The sequence below is a fragment of the Lissotriton vulgaris genome, chromosome 3_1, assembly GCF_964263255.1.
Source record: "Lissotriton vulgaris chromosome 3_1, aLisVul1.2, whole genome shotgun sequence".
Lineage (NCBI taxonomy): Eukaryota > Metazoa > Chordata > Amphibia > Caudata > Salamandridae > Lissotriton > Lissotriton vulgaris.
This window is the reverse complement of record NC_141689.1, coordinates 1082039956-1082060347: the sequence shown is the minus strand read 5'-3', so window position 1 is coordinate 1082060347 and position 20392 is coordinate 1082039956. Positions and strand designations below refer to the sequence as shown.

Genomic DNA, 20392 nt, shown 5'->3' with positions numbered 1-20392 from the left:
TCTGGAAGAAGTACGTTTGTTCCAGTGTGTTATGGGCTACATGTGAACAGGCCGCCACCGCCCAAAAAAAAGACTGCGTGCATTGACATGTACACCATAACAGCATGTATGTGTACAGCGTGCATGCTTTAACTTGTGACCGATATAGAAGGCCTCTAGATGCATCTGGTACGGCATGCTTGACGAAGCCATACCCACAGGCATAGGAAACACCCAGGCCTCAATGTATGTATTATACATAGATGCATGCGCACATGTACACAGCGACCCATTTATAATACACATGTTCCATGTAACCTACAGTAAATGTAATTTGCACACAGGTGGTGTTTCTGCAGAAACACGGGGTGGGTAGCATCTGCCTCTGAGTTTTGGTGACTTTTAAATGACTCGTGGTGAGCATGAAACATTATAGTTATGGGTTGGGTGGGGTGCTTAGGGTTTCCCCTGTGAGTTCAAACGCAGGAACCCACACAAGAGTCTGGAGCAGGTGGGAGGGTGCCCTCTACCACCAACATAGGCGAGGGGCAAAATATATCCAAAATGCAGCCACCCGCAAGGTCAAAGACTGTAATATGAAAGTATTGTGGCAATAATCGATACATATTGTGAATAGCACGTGTCAGAAATGTACATATTTCAAAACCTGGGACTCAGTTTACAATTGGACGGTGGAAGAAAGCAGATAAGAAATATATTTTCATCTTGGCTGTTGTTAGACATGTCTCTTGAATAAAACGACCCTGGGGTCCCTGCCATGGTGGGGCCCTTCGTTTCTTTTTCAAATTTCTGCCGGATTCGCGAATTAAGCCCATTAAAAAAAAAAAATAATTGGCCCTGGGAGTCCTTGTGGGACCCCGTGAGCAGGCCTAGGGGGTCAGGGTGTTTCCACCCTGCCCCCTTTTCTTGTTTTTTAATGTTTTTTTTTGACTCGGTTACCGAGTCACAAGATGGCTGCCAACACTTACTAGTTTGGAGTGTTGGCATCCAATCAGAATGAAGCTCCTGCTCGTTAGGGTACGCAAATCCTCCACTGTGCTCAGATATCAATATTTTTATTTTTTTAATTTCTCAGGAACTACTAAATGGATTTACACCATTTGAAAAAAAGGGTGCTTTCTGAACCAAGAGCTACCCTTTTGCCAAATTTGGTGTAATTCCGTTCAACAGTTCGGGCTGTAGCCTGTTTCAAAATTCCTTTGGGAATTAACATTTGGAAAAGGTGTTTTGGGATCCCCCCTTTTTTCTCGGACCCCATTTGACGAATCACCCCAAAATGTTCAAGACAGGAGCTGACCTGAATGAACCATTAGTTTGGAAAATTTTGCGAAGAATCGTCAAACGGTGCCAAAGATATTGGGAAAAAAAAACGTGTTTTGATTAGAAATAAGATCCTAACCATAACTACCTACTGGCGACCGCATAACCAAATTTAAGGGAACAACAGAAACTAGATTAACTAGATATGAGAAAGACATAGTGAAATGAAAGTAAGGAAAGTTTGCTTGAGACAAAAGAAACTATGATGGACCGGGTTCTGACATTTGTGAAAAGATACAACAAACTAAGCATAATGATGCAAAAAGAATAAAATATCGAAGTATTTAGGAAAGTGGTGAATCTATGGACTTGACAGATACCTCTAATCCACTCAATAAGGTACACTTTTTAGAGGGCATACTGGGTATTTCACAGTGGCATGAGGGCAAAAAAAACCCTGGGCTGCCAAACTACATTGGGGACATTGCAGGTCTGTCTGCAGACATTTAAATATGAGAATTGATATAACAGAACTTGACAACGTACAGAGAGATGAAGAGGTGACTAAAATTTTTAATGATATGAGCCTCACTATGGATAATTACTAAAAGAATGGATTTAAACAAAAGTCATACACTCTTCACATGTGCCCTTTAACAGTGTAGACTTCTTTCACAAACTGTTAAGAAATTGTAATATTTCAGGAGACGTAAATTTTCCAGACCAAACCGAATGTAGCCTGGTTCCAGTACAAGGCATTACAGGCACTGAGGGGGAATAGGGATCTAGGGCCTGATGTAGGTAATTACATTTTACCATTTCTTAAATACCGAATGATACTCAATCTGTATTTAAGAAGTGGTAAAATAGAGGGGGGCGATGTAGATAATACAGATTCGGTAAATACTGAATCGTTAAGATTCGGTATTTACCGAATCTGGAAATACCGATTCGGTAATGCCCATTGATTCCAATGGGCATTGAAGCCCATAGGAATCAATGGGCATTACCGAATCGGTATTTACGGATTCGGTAAGTACCGATTTCAGCAAGGATGCAGGGGGTGTCACTTTGACACCCTCTAGCACCCCAATTCCGGACTTGTGTGCCATGTGGCACACATACATGCCCTAAGGGCATGTCTGTGTGTCACATTGCACAGGTGTGCATGCACAGATGTGCATGCACACCTGAATTCGGTATTTTACCACCCAATAGTATTGGGTGGTAAAATACTGATTCTTAAGGGCCTGTGGCACTCTTAGGAGTGCCACCTACATGTGGATTTACCGAATCGGTAAATATACCGATTCGGTATTTTACCGATTCTGTAAATTTACCGATTAGGTAAATTTACTGAATCGGTAAAATATAGGCCCCCTACATCTGAAAACCCATTTACCGGACGGTAACGGCCGAATTCGGCCGTTACCGGCCAGTAAATGGCCACCTACATCGGGTCCCTAGTGATTAATCCCTCAGATAAAGGGAGTAATATTGTGGTCTGGTCTAGAAATGAGTACATGAAGGAAGCCTTATGTTAGTGTAATAAAGCTTATTACAGGCAGGGAGACAATAAATATCAAAATGAGCTGGCAGTCAGATATCACTCATCTCTGGATAAATGGAGGGAACTTGGAAAATTAGAACATAAAGAATACATCTTCCTAAAGAAATTACAACCCAGATTTTTCATATTCTGCAGGCTCCTAAATGTGCATAAAGACCCAATTCACCTGTCTGAAAGACCAATAGCAGTCTTGATTACAAGTCTCTTAGAAAAACCATCTATATATAGAGATTTTCTCTTTCCCATGGTAGAGACACTGCCATGTGGCTCCATTGTCTAAAAGCGCAGATCCGATTTTGGGTGTTACCTCTTTCAAGTGACCGCCTCAGTCTGCTCTCCGGACACAGCCTTTGGATAAAGTAGCACTTCTCACAGCAAATAGCACAGGAGTTATCTTTAAGCCAGGCAACCCCCACAACATAGGCAGAATGTGATGTGGGTTTTCTGTACCTGCTTGTCACAACTGAAGAAGCAATCAGAAAGAGGCAAAAACCCAAGCTTCACTTAGAAACGTACTCACCTCACACAAAAGAGAGTGCAATCCCACCCCTCAAGCCTACTATCCTCAAAATGGCAGTGCTCAGGAATTCTAATAAGCAACTCCATGCTAACAGACACCTCCAGCTCTGACTGCATCCTCATTTCCTCATTTCAGTGTGTGAGTCTCAGCCCTCCAGCTAAAGGAAAAGAGGCAATGCTGTGAGAGCCCAGAATGTACCCTCACTCTTCTTCTGTGCCAGGCCAAATGCTTCAAAATGGATTCCTCGGACCCCCATTCTCAAGCTCGCTAATGTGCACAGCTTATCACCAAGTTACATGCACTGTACATGTGACATACACACGGAATGCCAGCAGAATGCTCTGGGCATAGATATCATAGCAGAACTTTACACACGTGGGCCAATAAGCCTCACTACCTGTGACACAAACAAAAAGATCTGTCACACCACTGATTCTTCTAAAAACACACACTGCTGCCGACATGCATTCTGTGTTGCACTCCGAACTGGGACCGCAATCCTCTGCCCACAATGAGGGCATGCTTGGCATGGCCCTCCAGGTCACAGGGCACGTCCTGGACTTCACATAGTCAACACCAGGCCTAGGCTTATGTGCACATACTTAGATTAGCATGCCATCAGACCAAAATATAAGTCAGGATAACAGATATACAAGCAGTTAGGGAATCAGAGGAGGGGAATACACCTGTATACCATGCAGGGGACATCTCCGTCCCAGTGCGCATGTGCGCACACACACACACATATGTAGATGGATTGACAGATGGACAGGCAGGCATACTGACGGACATAGATAGATAGACAGATAGATAGATAGATAGATAGATAGATAGATAGATAGATAGATAGATAGATAGATAGATAGATAGATAGATAGATAGATAGATAGATATGTTACTTTGCTGCTATGAACTGATAGCTGCTGTGAGAATGTGCACCAGGTTTCCTGTACATGAAAAGGTCTCATATATTACCTGTTCTCTTTGCAGAATTTTCCTGCTATGATACCTTAAGGCCAAAGGTCAGCGAGAAGCCTGAATCACCCTCACTTTACAGAACTATGAGCGATGCAGCTCTGGTGACGAAAAGAGTGAAGTCTCCAGCGGCTGAGAGGCGCAACTTGCAGCATCACAGGTTCTCCATTAATGGGCATTTCTACAACTACAAGGTAGGACTGCATCAACATTTGCCCTTTTTGATGATTAAAAATCGGTGGTTAATTGAACGAATAGCTTTTTGTCGTCACAATAATTTATATAAGAATTTGCCGTGCATGGTTGACAACATTCATAATCGTGGAAAACAAGTAGGAGAGTAAGGAGTTGCGTCCGTAGTCGTCGGACGGGGAATACTCCTGATTCCCTGGTCAAGGTTCAAAAGAACAAAATGGAGGAGTACTACCCGATGAGGGTAAATTAAGGCTTTTGTCTAAACTCAGGGAACATTGTTCCTTTGTTAGGAAACCCCTCACTCACCACCTAGTGGTGACTTGCTTCATCATCGGGGCCCACCCAAGTGGCCTAGCGTCACTTGGGTGTGCTTCAACACCTGCAATTGCAGTGGAGCTGGTAGTGAAATGTGGGGTGCAAACAAAAAAGAGTGTAAGTGTTAAAATTGTCCTGGTATGCTTTTATATAGAGTTTAATAAAAAAGTAACTGGACAAAATTAAAAATATAGGTGAGACAGTAGTAGGGAAGTTACAACCTACTTATCTCTGTTTTATGTGTTGGTCGACATGTTTCTACCATCAGGGGAAAATCCCCGGTATTCCTCAGGACCAAAACAAGGAAGTGGGTGGTATGTGTCCCCTAAAAGACACACCCAGCCCTAAATCCTTGGACGACCAGAAGAAAAATAGACTTCTGGGTACGCACACCTAAAATTAAGGGTGCTGCAAAACAATGCTGGGGCTCAGGTCGAGCTGCATCAAGCAGGAGTAGGGCGCTATGCCGGTAACAACATAATAGTTGTGTTGGCGGAATCAGGCGGATCACCTACTTCTCCGTGCTCGCTGCTTGGTAGCCCCAAGCTACTACTCCTACTCCTGCTTGATGCAGCTCGACCTGAGCCCCAGCATTGTTTTGCAGCACCCTTAATTTTAGGTGTGCGTACCCAGAAGTCTATTTTTCTTCTGGTCGTCCAAGGATTTAGGGCTGGGTGTGTCTTTTAGGGGACACATACCACCCACTTCCTTGTTTTGGTCCTGAGGAATACCGGGGATTTTCCCCTGATGGTAGAAACATGTCGACCAACACATAAAACAGAGATAAGTAGGTCGTAACTTCCCTACTACTGTCTCACCTATATTTTTAATTTTGTCCAGTTACTTTTTTATTAAACTCTATATAAAAGCATACCAGGACAATTTTAACACTTACACTCTTTTTTGTTTGCACCCCACATTTCACTACCAGCTCCACTGCAATTGCAGGTGTTGAAGCACACCCAAGTGACGCTAGGCCACTTGGGTGGGCCCCGATGATGAAGCAAGTCACCACTAGGTGGTGAGTGAGGGGTTTCCTAACAAAGGAACAATGTTCCCTGAGTTTAGACAAAAGCCTTCATTTACCCTCATCGGGTAGTACTCCTCCATTTTGTTCTTTTGAACATTCATAATCGGCCACATGCATCATTGTAGGAATTTGCGATTCCTAAATTGCGAAAATTAAGGAATCGCAATTTAGGAATCGCAAATTCCTATGCATCAAGAAATCGCAAACGTTTTAGCGATTTCTTAATTTTCCTTATTTGCGATTCCTTAAATGCGAATCGCAAATAGGGAAACGCTTTACATTGATTCCTATGGGCCTAGAGGCCCATAGGAATCAATGGGAAGGCATTCTCATTTTGCGAATTCGCAATTAAGGAATCGCAAAATGAGAATGCAATTTCAAGGGTGCAGGGGGGTCCAAAGGACCCCCCTGTACCCCTGGAATATCACGTAAGTACATTTTACTCACACACATGTCCCAAGTGCATGTGTGTGTGTAACATGTAAGTTTCAAAAATGCATTTATTTGCATTTTTGAAACTTTTCGCAAATTACCATGAAGTTTTACTTCATGGTAATTTTTCCCTTCAAAATTGCGAATTCGCAAATTAAAATTAATCATGCATAGCATTTAAGAAATCGCAAAATTTGCGATTCCTTAAATGCTATCGCAATTTGAGAAATCACAATAAATTGCGAATTCTTAAATTGAGATACATGAGAAATAAATGATGCATCATAAAAAGTGATTTTGGAATCGCAAACGGCCGAATTTTGCGATTCGCACCGTTTGCGATTCCAAAATCACTTGATGCATGTTCCTGAAAGTGACCAATATCTGTAAGGTTTCATGGAAAACAGAACAAAAACACTCAAATGAATACAGATGATGATAAAAAAAAGTGGCAACATTAAGTGACATGCTAACAGCGAAAATAGAAAGCCATTCTTTAGATTTATTTCAGTTCTACCAAACCCAATTTAAGATTTTATAGACCTCCCAAGTTTTTTCTCCTTCACTTATTAGAAACTTTTCTTCACTTATAAACATGAATAAACTCTACTAACCTACAAAGTGAGTAGTGCGGAGAACAAATATGTCTAAATACGCCCAGAATTAGGGTGGAATACATATGGTTACCTAGAGAACTGGTGGATGTCCGACCCAACCACCTCTCTGAACCATTGCCTCATTTAGACTGTGGCTATTTCCAGTTTTCCTGATGAGGGATTAGCCTCATTCTTCAGGAACATTCATTTAGCAGGCCATGTGCTGATTCTGTAGGTGCTCCTCAGCGAGGGTGGTCCAATTCTAATGTCATTCACACCAAGGCTCCTGCAGACTAGGACCACCTTGAAACCACGGCAGTCTCAACATTTTTTTATGTTCCATGTGCATTGAGATACAACTCCCAGGCCACAGGGAGCATTTACTGTGAGATTCCTAGAAAGGGACCCTCAAAGGAAATGGGTCCTCACTTTCAGTGGAGAGGTGTGGCTCACTGGTTAGAGGCGGCAGACCCGAGTGCAGAGAACGGCCCGGGACCAGGGTTCGATTCCCGACGCGGCAGGGTCTTGGACCATGATCAGCGGACTGATAATTCTCGCATCGGTGCCTACTCCGACCAGGGAGCACACTCGGCAACTCTGGGCATTAGCTTGCCTCATCTCCACAACGGCCCCACACAAACGCCGGGGATGCCTGGTTTCACCTTGGAGACCCCCAGGAGGGACTATCTCACAGGGAAAGCCAGGACGGGTTCCCCAGCGGTCTATAGCGCTACGAGGCCTCCGGGTAGCAGTGCGCTTTACAAGACACAACAATTTACAACAATTTATTTTGGTTTGATGCCCTAGAAGCCCTGCCCCACCGGTCTTTCATGCAAGTGCTCTGTATATGTATGTGTATGCATGTGTGTGTGCATGTCTGTGTGCGTGTGTATATGTATGTGTGCGTGTGAGAGAGTTACATTCATCAAGACTGGCACATTTATTCATATATTGAAATATAGCACAACCATGATGATAAGAAATAGGCTTCATTTATGGTTTGGCTGAACCAATGAATCACCACAAACTGTTGTTCCTTTTACTTTGCCTTGGTGGCGTGGTCTAATGGTCCGTATTTGTTTCCGTAGAAACCACACAAAGTCATGGTTTGTTCTTGGAAACAGAAAGCCCAATTTCCATTATGGGCTGACAGTTTCTCCAGTTCATGGGGGAGGGGGCTGCATTTTCTGTTTTGTGTTCTGTCCTTTCACAGACAGGAAAAAATACAATCTAAAATGGCATTCAAAATGTCACCCAAATACCGGAGTGGGGGGGGGGAGTTCTGATGCCAAGCGAGGCAGAGGCTCTGAGTGCACTTCTGTTTGCAGACAACGCTGCAACTCTGCCATATTGTACACAGTGCTTCCCACAACTCTCATTGAGTCAGGGGAAGTGTAAACTGTGGAGATTGACATAAATGAATTGTTGCTGCATGCTCAATTACTATCCAACTTTGAATGACCTCTTTAATGTTGCTCACCTGCAAATTAAAGATTACATTGTTAAGGATTTTTCCAAATAGATCACTTCTGACCAAGGAGTTCAAAGGACATGTTATACCTCTCCATATAACATTGCCAACATGTCATCCACAGCAATCCAGCAGCACCCAGCAATTTGATCTACATGTTGACAAATCACTTGAGCTCTGTTGACATTGCCTCTAGCAAAACAGTCTATATCATCCATTATATTCATTTTTACCGACTTTGACATCCATCCAGGACATATTTTGGTGGATGGTTTCCTTCCTTTTAAAAGTTCAAAAGGAGAAACTCCAGTAGATGAATGTGCAGTGGTACGATAAAATCAAAGCATATAGCGCACAGCATTATCTACAACACACTTACTAGCGATTGCCCATTGCACACAATTGTTAAGAACTCTTTTCATCCTCTCTACGAGGCCATTAGCTTGTGGATGATAAAAAGAACTCTTCTGATGTATAACACCACCTTGTCTTAAAAAAGTTTGAAATTCAGAACTAACAAATTGTACTCGATTATCAGACATTATATAAGTAGGAAACCCTTCTCTTAGAAAAATATCCTTCAAAAAATTAATTACATTAGTTGTAGTAGGTTCATTTATAAATCGAACCTCCGGCCATTTTGAGTAGTAGTCAATGGCTACAACAGCAAAACGTGAAGCAGATGGTAAAAGATTGAACGGTCCCACCAAATCAATACCAATTTTCTCCCATGGTCTACTTGGAAACTCAATCGGTTCCATGGGTGGTGTTCTCAACTTGTAAGATTTATCCGAAGATTTACAAACCACACAATTGTCTACAAGTACATCCACACATACATCCATATGTGGCCACCAAAACAGATCTCTCAGTCTGTGTTTAGTGAAGGTCTTCCCTAGATGCCCTTCAAGTGCACCATTCAATAAACCAACTCGTAAACTTTCAGGAGGTATCAGCCTTTCGCCATGTAGAAGAACTCCATCCTCTACTGTCAACTCTTCTGAGACTTTTACATAAGTTTGAAACTGATATGATACGTTTTTCTCCTTAGGCCACCCTTTTATAATGAAATCCATGACTTGAACCAGAACCTCATCCTTCATCAATTCTTTTTTCCACTCAGTTTCAATTACAGCACACATACTTTCAACATCTAGCGCAGCAACAAAACAATCATCTTGATCATCCTCACTTCCAAAATCAGAATCATCTGCTGTGACTGGAAACCGTGACAGATAATCTGTCCGTACATTTTTTGGACCAGGCAGATAAACCACATCAAAGTTGTATTGTAACAACTTTGATGACAACCTTGTTATTCTGGGTGTATGTTCTTTTATTTTTTCACCAGACAAAATAGATACTAATGGGCTGTGATCAGTCCTTAAAACAAAATGACTTCCCCAGATGAATGGATTAAACTTCCTGACTGCCCACCAACAGGCTAACAATTCCTTTTCTATAACCGAGAAACTCTTCTCAGCTCCTCTCAAAACCCTGGAGGCATAGCCTATAGTACGGTCCAAATGTCCATTCTCTTGTGTAAGAACCGCTCCAAGACCAAAACCACTTGCGTCAACAGTGATAATGCATTTTTTATTGGGATCAAAAGGATATTGGGATCAAAAGGTTTTAAAATCCTATCACTTACCAACTGTAACTTAATCCAATCGAATACTTCCTGACAACCATTATCCCATTTGAACAAAACACTCTTCTTTAACATGTTGGTTAAAGGTTGAACCTTTGAAGCATAATCCTTAATGAATCTAGAGTAAAATTCATTAAGACCAATGAACGACTTCAAACCTGGCTTGTTAGTGGGTGGACTAGCATTAACAATGGCTTTTACTAAGCCCGGACGAGGTTCAACACCCTCATGTGAAACCACATGTCCCAGAAACTCCATTTTTTCCTTGACAAACTCACATTTCTCACCTTTTAGTACAACCCCTTTCTCCTGCATAATTTCTAAAACTTTATTCAACATTTTGTCATGATCAATCCTTGTCTCTCCAAAAATTAAAACATTGTCTTGGAAAACAATCACACCCGGGGTATCCCTAAACATTTGACTTATCAGTCTCTGAAAAGCAGCCGCCGCCGACGCAAGGCCGAACGGCATTCTGCAGTACTGGTAGCTACCAAAAGGAGACAAGAATGCTGTTAAGTGTCTCGAGGATGGATTCAATTCCACCTGATGGTAAGCTGATGCCAAACCCAACTTTGTAAACCATTTCGCACCTCTTGTGAGTGACGACAATTCTGTAATCTTGGGTAAGGGAAACGAATCAACCCAGATGTTCTTGTTCAAACTGCGTAAATCCACACAAACATGCAAATCGCCATTTTTCTTCCGTGCCACAACAAGGGGGGACAACCATAGAGAAGACTCTATTGGCTGGATAATTCCTTTCATACACAACTCATTCAACTACTTCTCTAAACTGTCTCTCACACTATACGGAACACTTCTCACCTTGTGTTTAATTGGAATAGCTCCATCTTTCACTTCAATCTCATGAGTAAAATCTTTAATCATACCGAGACCTTTTCCAAAAACTACAGGAAATTTTAGACTCAATTTCTCCGTGTAGTCAGAGGAATCAAATTGTAGACTCAATTTCTCCGTGTAGTCAGAGGAATCAACTACACTCACTTGCTCTTTAGTACCTGGCCTCAGAACCATTTAAAACCACCCTTGATGAAACCATCCCAATATGTTTAAACCTTTTATAGAAACATAAATCTTTCTAAGAATTTTCCTTCCTTTAAACTGCAGAACATCTTCAAAATAGCCAGACAAATCTATCTTACGCCCTTCATAAGAAACAGGAGCTCTATCTGGTGGTTCTAGTATTCTTTCAGGCCACGTTTCCCCAAATAACTCTTGAGTAATCATTGTTACCCTTGCACCTGAATCCACTAGCAGCACAAGAGTTTTGCTACCTACACCAATTTCAACATAAGGATCGATGCAATCATTTGGATACCCAGTGATAAATTCATTTTCATGAACCACCATAACCATATCCTTAAGATCATCTTGAATACTTTTGATAGTGTCAGATTCTTTGTCAACAATTTCTGAAACATTTCCCACCCCACTTGTATTGCTATGACTTGGAATTTTACTCTGTAAACCAGTACGTGACTGCTTATTAGTTTGACAAATCCTAGTGAAATGCCCATATCTCCCACAATTCCGACAAGTAGAATTCCTCGCGAGCAGAATTTGTTTCCCTTATTTTGTGACAAATTCCCGCATCCCGCATCACGGAAAGCCAGCCACGTGAGATCTTTGCCACCGTCCATGAGCTGGCATCATCGGAGAGAACTCTGCCCAAGATTCCCCCTTCCCAGGCCCTATGCGACTCGCTTAACGAGTTTTGTATTGAGAAAATTGTTTGTATCAAAGCCTACATTCCTTCCCCTTCGCCTAACTTCACTGACCCCCAATCACCTGATAATAATCTATCCCTTACCCACATCCCTGCACTGTCTAAAGAAACCCAGCTTCCCCTACTTAGGCGCATCAAGTCTGGCTCTCCAGCTGACATTTGTCCGGCTCGCATCCTCCGCCAGATTTTTTCTGATTGTCCATCCCCTACCCTTACCCTCTTGAATGATTCCCTCACGCATAGTTCCGTCCCTACCCATTTCAAGACCGCTACAATTATCCCTACACTAAAAAAGCCCGGGGCGGACCCTGCCTCCCCGGCAAACTACCGCCCTATATCCCTTCTCCCGTATCTGGGAAAGGTAGCTGAGTCCCATGTCACTCAGACGCTCAGCTCCTTCATAGAGGCCACTAACTACCTTGCACCCTGCCAGGCGGGCTTTCGCCAACGCCATTCCACTGAGAAAGTCGGTATTTCGGTCATGGACCAACTCAAGGAGGGGCTCGATACCAACACCCCCCAGGCCCTAGTCCTTCTGGATTTGTCCGCCGTTTTTGACACGGTGGGCCACTCCATTCTCTTGTTCCGTGTCAAGGCGGCAGGCATAGGGGGACAGATATTGGCTTGGCTAGGCTCCTTCCTGTCTGACCGTACCCCGGCTGTCCATCTGGCCGAATTCTCTGCCCCGCCTTGCAGTGTGCACTGTGGTGTCCCTCAGGGCTCCTCTCTTTCTCCCCTTTTATTTAATTTCTACATTTTCCCTCTTATTTTTGCACTGCAACAAATGGAGGTCACAGTTTACAACTACGCTGACGACCTCCAACTCATTTTTAATTTCTCCTCCCCTACATCAGGTATCACTAGCTTCCAGTCCGTCATGCTGTTTATCCGGGATTGGATGAATACGAACCACGTCAAACTCAACCCGGATAAAACAGAGCTGGTTCTGACTAGTGGCAGTGGCAACCCTTGGTCTCCCTCTTTTTGGCTCCCCTCCCTTGGTCTCCCTCCCAGTCCCTCTCATTCTGTCAAGACCCTTGGAATCACACTTAATCATCATCTCACACTTCATTCCCACATTAGTTCTGTTGTTTCCTCTTGTTTCTTTACCCTGCGTACTATTAGGAAAATATCCCGTTTTTTTTCTTCCCCTGCACTTAAACTGATCCTAATGGCCATGGTCCTATCCAAGATCGACTATGGCAACATTATTTACAATGGCGCCCCCGCCTATGCACTTCAACGTCTCCAGCTGGTGCAGAACCAGGCAGCTCGCCTGGTATATGGCCTATCCAAATCCCATCACTCCTCTCATCTCCTCTTTGCCCTTCATTGGCTACCTATCAAACAACGGGCCCTCTTTAAACTCGGATGCCTTACTTTTCAAGCTCGGGCAGGCACGGATCCTGCCTTTATTAACTCTGCCATTACCAACTACTGCCCCCCTAGAGATCTTCGTTCATCCACCAAATCTCTATTAGTCATTCCCCGCTTCAAAAAACAAAGATCGGGAGGCCAGAAATTCTCGGTCCTCGCTCCCACCTTTTGGAACACTCTTCCGCCCTCAGTCAGACACTCCCCTTCCTATATGGAGTTTCGCAAGGCCCTTAAAACCTTTTTGTTCCAGCAAGCTTTTAGCCCCGTCCTTTATGTCCTTTCAGCTTAGTATTCCCCCCCAGCGCCAAGAAATTGCATAGTGAACGTGCGCTCTATAAATTCTAAAAAATTAAAATTCAAATCTATAGCAAATGTCATTTCGTTTGAAATAATTGTTTCTTTCAAAATTGTTTCTTTCAAAACGCTGTATGCCACTATGCACATTCCTATTCTCTTTTGCTCTTACAACAGCAACAGCCTTTAACTTCTTTTTTAGACAATTCAATGCTCTTTGCTGTGTGAATAGTTTCTTCCAAAGTAGGATTTCCTAATGTAAGCAACTTTTGTTGAATAGTTTTGTCCAAGCACTTACAAATATACTGATCCTGAATCAATTGTTCTCTAAACGTCTCAAATTCACACTCCGCACTTAACTGCCTAAGTGTGGAAACATATGTTTCAACATCTTCACCAGGCAATTGATCTCTTTTGAAGAATTTATGCCGAAGTACTACAAGACTTGGCTTAATGTTGAATCGCAATTCCAGCTTCTTCTTGGCTTCCGCATACTCATCAATACCTTCTTCTGCATTGTTTCTAACTAAGGCAGGAAGATGTTTATAAACTTCTCTCCCCTCAAAACCTAAAGAATGTAAAAGCAAACATTTTTTCCTCTCTGCCCGGTACCTAGATGCACCTATTGCCCCCAAGTAGGTTTCGAAAGCATCAAACCACTTTTTCCATGTAATAGGCAGATTTCTTGGTGTTTCCAGAAAAGGAGGTGGTGGTGAAACAGACTGCATAGTGGTTTAAATTTATTTTTCCAAATAAAATGTTAATCTCTACTTAGTAGCCTTATTCCTGGCAATTCCTTCCTTTAACTTTTCCGATGGTACTTATAACACTTTCTGTGTTCAATTTCTGTGTTCAACAAAGATTTCCTATGTTTGTAGTCAACATAGATATTTTTTTGACATTTCTCCCTCAGTAAATTCGTCGCAATGATAACACTCCATTTCCGAAATGCCCTTGCCAACCACTGTCAATTGGCCAATACGTGCAATTCAATGTATCAGTTAGCGTTTTGCCAACCACGTCTTTCGAAGCACTTAAAATGGCCGCCACGCTTCTCCCTAAACGTCGGTCGGCGTTGGAGAACGCTGCCAACCAAGTTCCGCCAATCACTTTAAAATGGCCGCCAAGCTTCTGTCTACGTCAGTTGTACGCTGCCAATCGCTGTAAAATGGCCGCGCGCTTTCAAAAGAACAGTCACGTTCGTGCAGCGCTGCCAACCACCTTGCGTCAATTACATAAGTGCAGTCTTTTTTTTTTGTATAATCCGCTCCGCTTTACTTTCACACAATAATCGTCAACATGCCGATCACACTTTAGAGTTATTTCGCGATCACTTATCTCGAATATGACTATCAAGTGTGACAATCCGGATCTTGCTACTGTCCTTTTACTTCCGTTTGCTGTCTCCGTTACGAGGTTCCTTGTGGGTCCTTATGATCTCTTGAGGATCGTCGCCAACATAAATGTAGTAAGTTCTCCAAACTTGTTGAAACAGAGCGTAGTTTATTTATTCTCAAGAAATGTACAGCAAACAGCGGGCAGTACAAACGTCTCATCAGGAATAACTGTCAAGCTCTTCACCCCACATTCTACCAAGGAATCAGAACACCATAGACTTAACATTCAAACTACAGATGCCTAAATGGTAAAAACTAACACAGAAACTACAGATATCCTTCCCTTAACTATCCTGAAATTGGATGAATCACTCACACCACTTTACTACTTAGTCAATGCCTCTCCCACACACTGTGTCTTCCTGGGTACTCGTAAAACAGATGAGATCCGCCCAATAGCAAAGTCAACCATACTACACTATAAAATGCTTTTCGAAACCTAGACTTATACTGACCCTCACCCACTCCTAATCCCATTCATCATACAACTGATAGAAGAGCTGTAATCATCTAACTAGAAGAGAAGACATATAAAAACCACTCCTGCATGCCTATCATTCAGTTTACAGACAGCAGTTCAGGATGATCAGTGATGTCATCCATGTTGTGATCACACAATCCTACTCCAGTCTATAATGCCATGGACATTTAAGCCTTCTTTAACATCCTCTTGGTGCACATGGGATTCACTGACACTATACTTAGTTGCTTGTGATTCTGCCTCTCTGACTGTTTCTATCTTGTCCATATGGGCAATCCTTTGTCCTGGTGGGTTCCAGGAACCTGCAAAGCACTGGAAGGATCAACCATCTGCTCTCGATCTTCAAACAGTACATGGAACTGCTCTATGTTTTCGCAAACCATGGAATAAAGATCTAGCAGTAGGTTTAAGATGGCCAAATGTATCTAAAGTTCTCCTCTTTCATGGGCATGGACAGCCTCAAAACTGCTTCCCCTTCACCCAAATATGTGTTTATCTGAAGCTGATGACAACCAAAACTGGAATTCCACCTCATACCCAGTAGCACTATGCAGGTCTAGATTCGGGACTCCTTTCTAGCATGAAGTTGATTCACATGTAACCATGAATCCCAAATCACCTCGCCATCGACCCCAAACTCTCCTTCAAAGCTCATATTGTTAAGAATAAACAGATAGCTCCTTACCAACTATCACATTGTGAGGCATGATCAGTGATTACATGGCAATATCTGCTTTAGATTCTACATTTACCACTGTTGTCAAAAGCTTCTCGCCGCGTTGCACCCTAGTTGGATGGCAACGTGATTTTCTTTTTCCTATTAACCTTCACAGTCTGGTGGGTGATTAGTCAAGGCTTACTCCATTTTGCAACAAGTGGTGTGTAACTCAGATACTATAATATACATGTAATTCCTCTGAATACACTAATTGCCTAGTCAGAGCTGTGGCTTTAAGGCTTCTTCCTGACCTTAAGGAAGATCACTCCAAGCAACTGTACGGCGCTCACAATATTCCTACATCTCTCTGACACTTAATGGATCTCCCCCAGACCTTCATAATTTTCAAGAGATGCTGTTTGCATACAAGGTAGTGACCATCTGTGCATCTCCCTGCACAACAGAAAAAGATAACATTGGGTGGGCAAATGAGGAGTCATAGCACTAACAGTTGGAACAGTTGTGTTTAACAATGTATAAAAAATATAAAGACTGTTTTAAGCCTTCGTCCTAGAACTAACAGTGTGGAACAATATCACTGCACAAATTTGGCTTGGCAAAATGCTCCTGCATTTTAGTAAAGACCAGAAGACATATCTCTCAAAGGAACACCTATCTACTTTCTGCTGTGGTATTCCCAGTTCCATCTATCAGTGATTCATAGACTTTTTACAGGTGGGGAGTGTGAACTACAATATTCTCAGACTGGCCCTAGCAAGCAGTGTGAGCAAGCCTGAAGTCTTCAAGAAGAGTTGGGGAGGTGCTGTGCGTAAGACCATTCATAGCCTCTGTTTCGAAGGAAACTGAAGACCTGGCTCTTCTCTCGTACCTAGCCTCATCGATCCTTTTCAGCTCACCCTTTCTGACCTTCTTATTCTCATGTATTCAGCGCCGGGACACCCCCATTGGGGGTAGCTGAGCGCTTTACAAATTTCTAAATAAATTAATAAATAAATAAAGCAAAGCCATACACATTCCCTCACGTTTCACTTTCAGCCTTGCAGGGAACCATACCACAGCCTAAGGACCGTGACTTTCATCTATTTTTAATAAATTACATCCCATGCCTTCTCTATAACATCCTCCTGTTGGCATCCCGACATGCAGACTTTCACCACTAACCTATGAAGATTGGATTTTCTATCTGCCTTTCTGGTGTTTTCTTTTCAGGGGTTTGTTTATAGAGCTCCACTAGCAGTGTTCTGGTGCCTGTTCCCATCACTGGAGACCCATAACAGGGAGAGTCGTAAACTTAAAAATCTCAGTTCAGAAAACAGACCTAGGAACCAAAACCCCATTCTGCAAGAAACTCTGCACCACTGGTGTTATGTCATGACATGTTATGAAAATCAGGGGACCCAATGGCGCTCAGATAGTACAGTTTTTAAATATATCTGCAACAATGCCAGATGTCATATGTGTAGCAGTGAAATTGTCTAGTAATTTTATGGTGTGACAATATTATCTGATCCTTAACAGAGTTAATGGAAAGAGGTTAAATTAACTCATCTAAAACAAATCTTTGAAAACATTGCAAAACCAATTCTTTATTTAGAAAACATGGCAAAATCAATCATTTTCTGTAGAATATTCCTACAAAGTGCCCAGAAAGCAACAGACTTCACAGACAGTTCAAATAATTTGAATGTGCCTCAACTTAACAGGACCTCCTCCTAGTTTTCAAAATAAATGTGACACCTTCCTTTACCTCCAACTTCCTCTTCCATTTAATTTTCCCTTTTCTCCCTTTTCTTCATATTTATTCTTAGTCATGTATTATGATTCAGCAAAGGAAAGAAAAAATGCACATCCTCAGGCAGGAGACAGAAATCACATCCGTCATGTTAGACAGACCTCAATTGCTTAGACATTAGATTTACTGCTTATGATAAAGAGACTGCACAGAGGAGACATATGTCTTAGGTTACACCAGTCAAATAGGCTCAGTTTACAGACTGTATTAATGATACTGCATAACATGAAATAGTATGAAATGTCAGTCACAGGTGAAAGTGTCTAATACCCACAAGATAACATTAATCATGAATCATCACTCAAACATCAACTTTAAATATTTTGTGGGAATGTTGTCATTGTTCCTAAAACATCACCTTGTAATTTTCTTAAAATGCACACATAATGGACCCAAATAATAGCCCTCCATTTTCCCCTCAAGCACCATCTGAATGGAGCTGTAAAGCCTAGCTGTTGGTTGTTGTCTCTTGTTGATCTAGCTGTATGGCCTAGGTAAGCTTTTGCTGATTTTGTGTGAGCTTCTGCAGAAGTTCTTCATTTCCTGTAGACTTCAGAATGTATCCTACTTCTGACACCATGCATCAGAGCAGACACCTCTAGACTTGGGATGTAGATGCAGTAGAACCTTTTATTATACTGGTGCAGGCGATGTAGAGAATATTACTTTCTATTCCCACATATGATTTATTACATTTTCTGTATAATTGCAGATTTTCCAAATGTTTTGGGTTTAAACCTCAAATAACGTGGTGTCTTGGAATTGTTCAGGTATATAGTTGCCTTAAATTAAAAAAGCAGGATTTCAGAGTTGGTCCTAGTCTTGTGCCCATTGAAGGCAGGAGATTATTCTTTTTCACTGTGATATTAGCTATATATTGCCATGTTTTTAATTGCAGCAAATTGAAAGAAAAGATCACCTCCAAAGGTTCCACAGTGGATAATTACGTTCAACACAATTTGATATCATAGATATAATTCCTTTGAGAATATTAACACTTTCAAAGAGTTTGTAAAAAGGTTTTTCTGGCGGCACCAGCATTAAGTTTAGTATAAAATTAAGGTTACCCCAATGGGTAGCCAACATGAACTGAGGCGTCACGTTGGTGGACTACAGAGCCCACATGTCATTCTGGTCGCGCAGCGGACATGCGCAGACCACGGGTGATTATTAGTTTTACTACTACACTTAAGTCTTGGCGTTTCTGGGATACTCTGGCCAAGTGGTGGGGTAATCTTTTTATAATAGTTGTGTTGCATTTTTATTTTACTTTTTGTTTGATGCGGTGCTTAAGTCTGGGGTTCCTCTCATCTACCCAGCTGCCCCTGTTCAATTGCTTTTAATTCGAGGGCTTTGGTCTGAGCTTTGTGTCCTTTGCTCAGCAGCCCTGGTGCTTTCAACACCTAGTCTTACCTTCCTCTCTCGCTGTGTGCAGCTTCCCCCTCACTGCCGGTGCCTCATCGCCACAGCCTGATCCGACGGCTGGTTTTCCCGTTCGAGCGGAGGGCCTGTGGGGATATGAGTCACCTGACCTCTCTACACCTGGTCCTGGGGGGCAGAGCTTCACCTAAGGTGTCACGTTGGTGGACTACAAAGCCCACATGTCTTTCTGGTCGCGCAGTGGACGCGCGCAGCGGGCGCGCCGGCGGCGCGCCGAAGGCGTGCAAAGGCAAGCCCGTCTTCGCCCGTCCGCGCTCTACCGGGGCCAGGGGCCCGGGATGCCTCCCAGATTTTTACCTACACTCCATCAGAACTAACGGCGTGTCCAGGTAGATGGCCTATTTCTAAACTTATTCAGGCCAAACTAGTTACCTTGGGTCTTTTTTGACCTTCTCTCTCTCCCTCATTGATCCCTGTAGCTGGGGAAGCCCTGTTCCCCAAAGATAGTGAGAACTTGCCTACAGTTCCCCCCTCTGTCTGCCCTCCCGCAGTATTTTCGGTATGCCTGCTTAATACTCGGTCATTAGTTAAGCATCTGCTTGAGACTTTCTGTTTTCTTGATCAAGTCCAACCGGATTGTCTATTTCCTACCGAAACTTGGCTCTCCCCCGCATCCTCTGCAGATATCTGAGCGGCCCTTCCTGAAAATTACTATCTCCTCCGTTCAGATCGTGCGACCGGTAAAAGTGGGGGTGGGGTGGCTGCCATCCTTCACTCTAGATGGTCTTTTTCCTTACTGCCCTCCCCAACGATTCCTGCTGTTGATTACTTAGTTATGAAAACCTTATCTGTCTCTCCCCTGTTGGTTTGTGCTTTGTTTTACCGTCCTCCCCAATCTATGCCCGCTTTTCCCTTGCTAGTGAGCGAGATCTTGGCCAACCTGACAGTCAATAACTCGCGTATAGTGATTTTAGGTGACTTAATTACTGGCCTGGTGACCTCATGGAGGACTCTCATTCTAAGGAGTTTTCTGAACTGCTCATCAAGTTGAATCTGGTACAATTGGTACACTCACCTACCCACAACCTTGGCCATATCCTGGACCAAATTTGGTCGGCCAATCTGGATATCTCTTTACTTTCAGTTTCTCCCTGTCTGTGGTCCGATCATTATTTGGTCTCATTTTCTTTGCTATTAAAACCCGCGACTAGTGCCCCTTTACCCGCC

General features: G+C 42.7%; 1 protein-coding gene across 2 annotated transcripts in view; it reads left to right on the top strand.

Annotated features, from left to right (window-relative positions):
• RASSF6 (Ras association domain family member 6) overlaps positions 1-20392 on the top strand; it is a 312787-nt gene that overhangs the window by 246261 nt on the left and 46134 nt on the right. For both annotated transcript variants that reach the window (XM_086961518.1, XM_086961519.1), the window contains exon 6: positions 4341-4519. In XM_086961518.1, coding sequence (XP_086817644.1) covers positions 4341-4519 — 179 coding nt within the window. The remainder of the gene's footprint in view (positions 1-4340; positions 4520-20392) is intronic.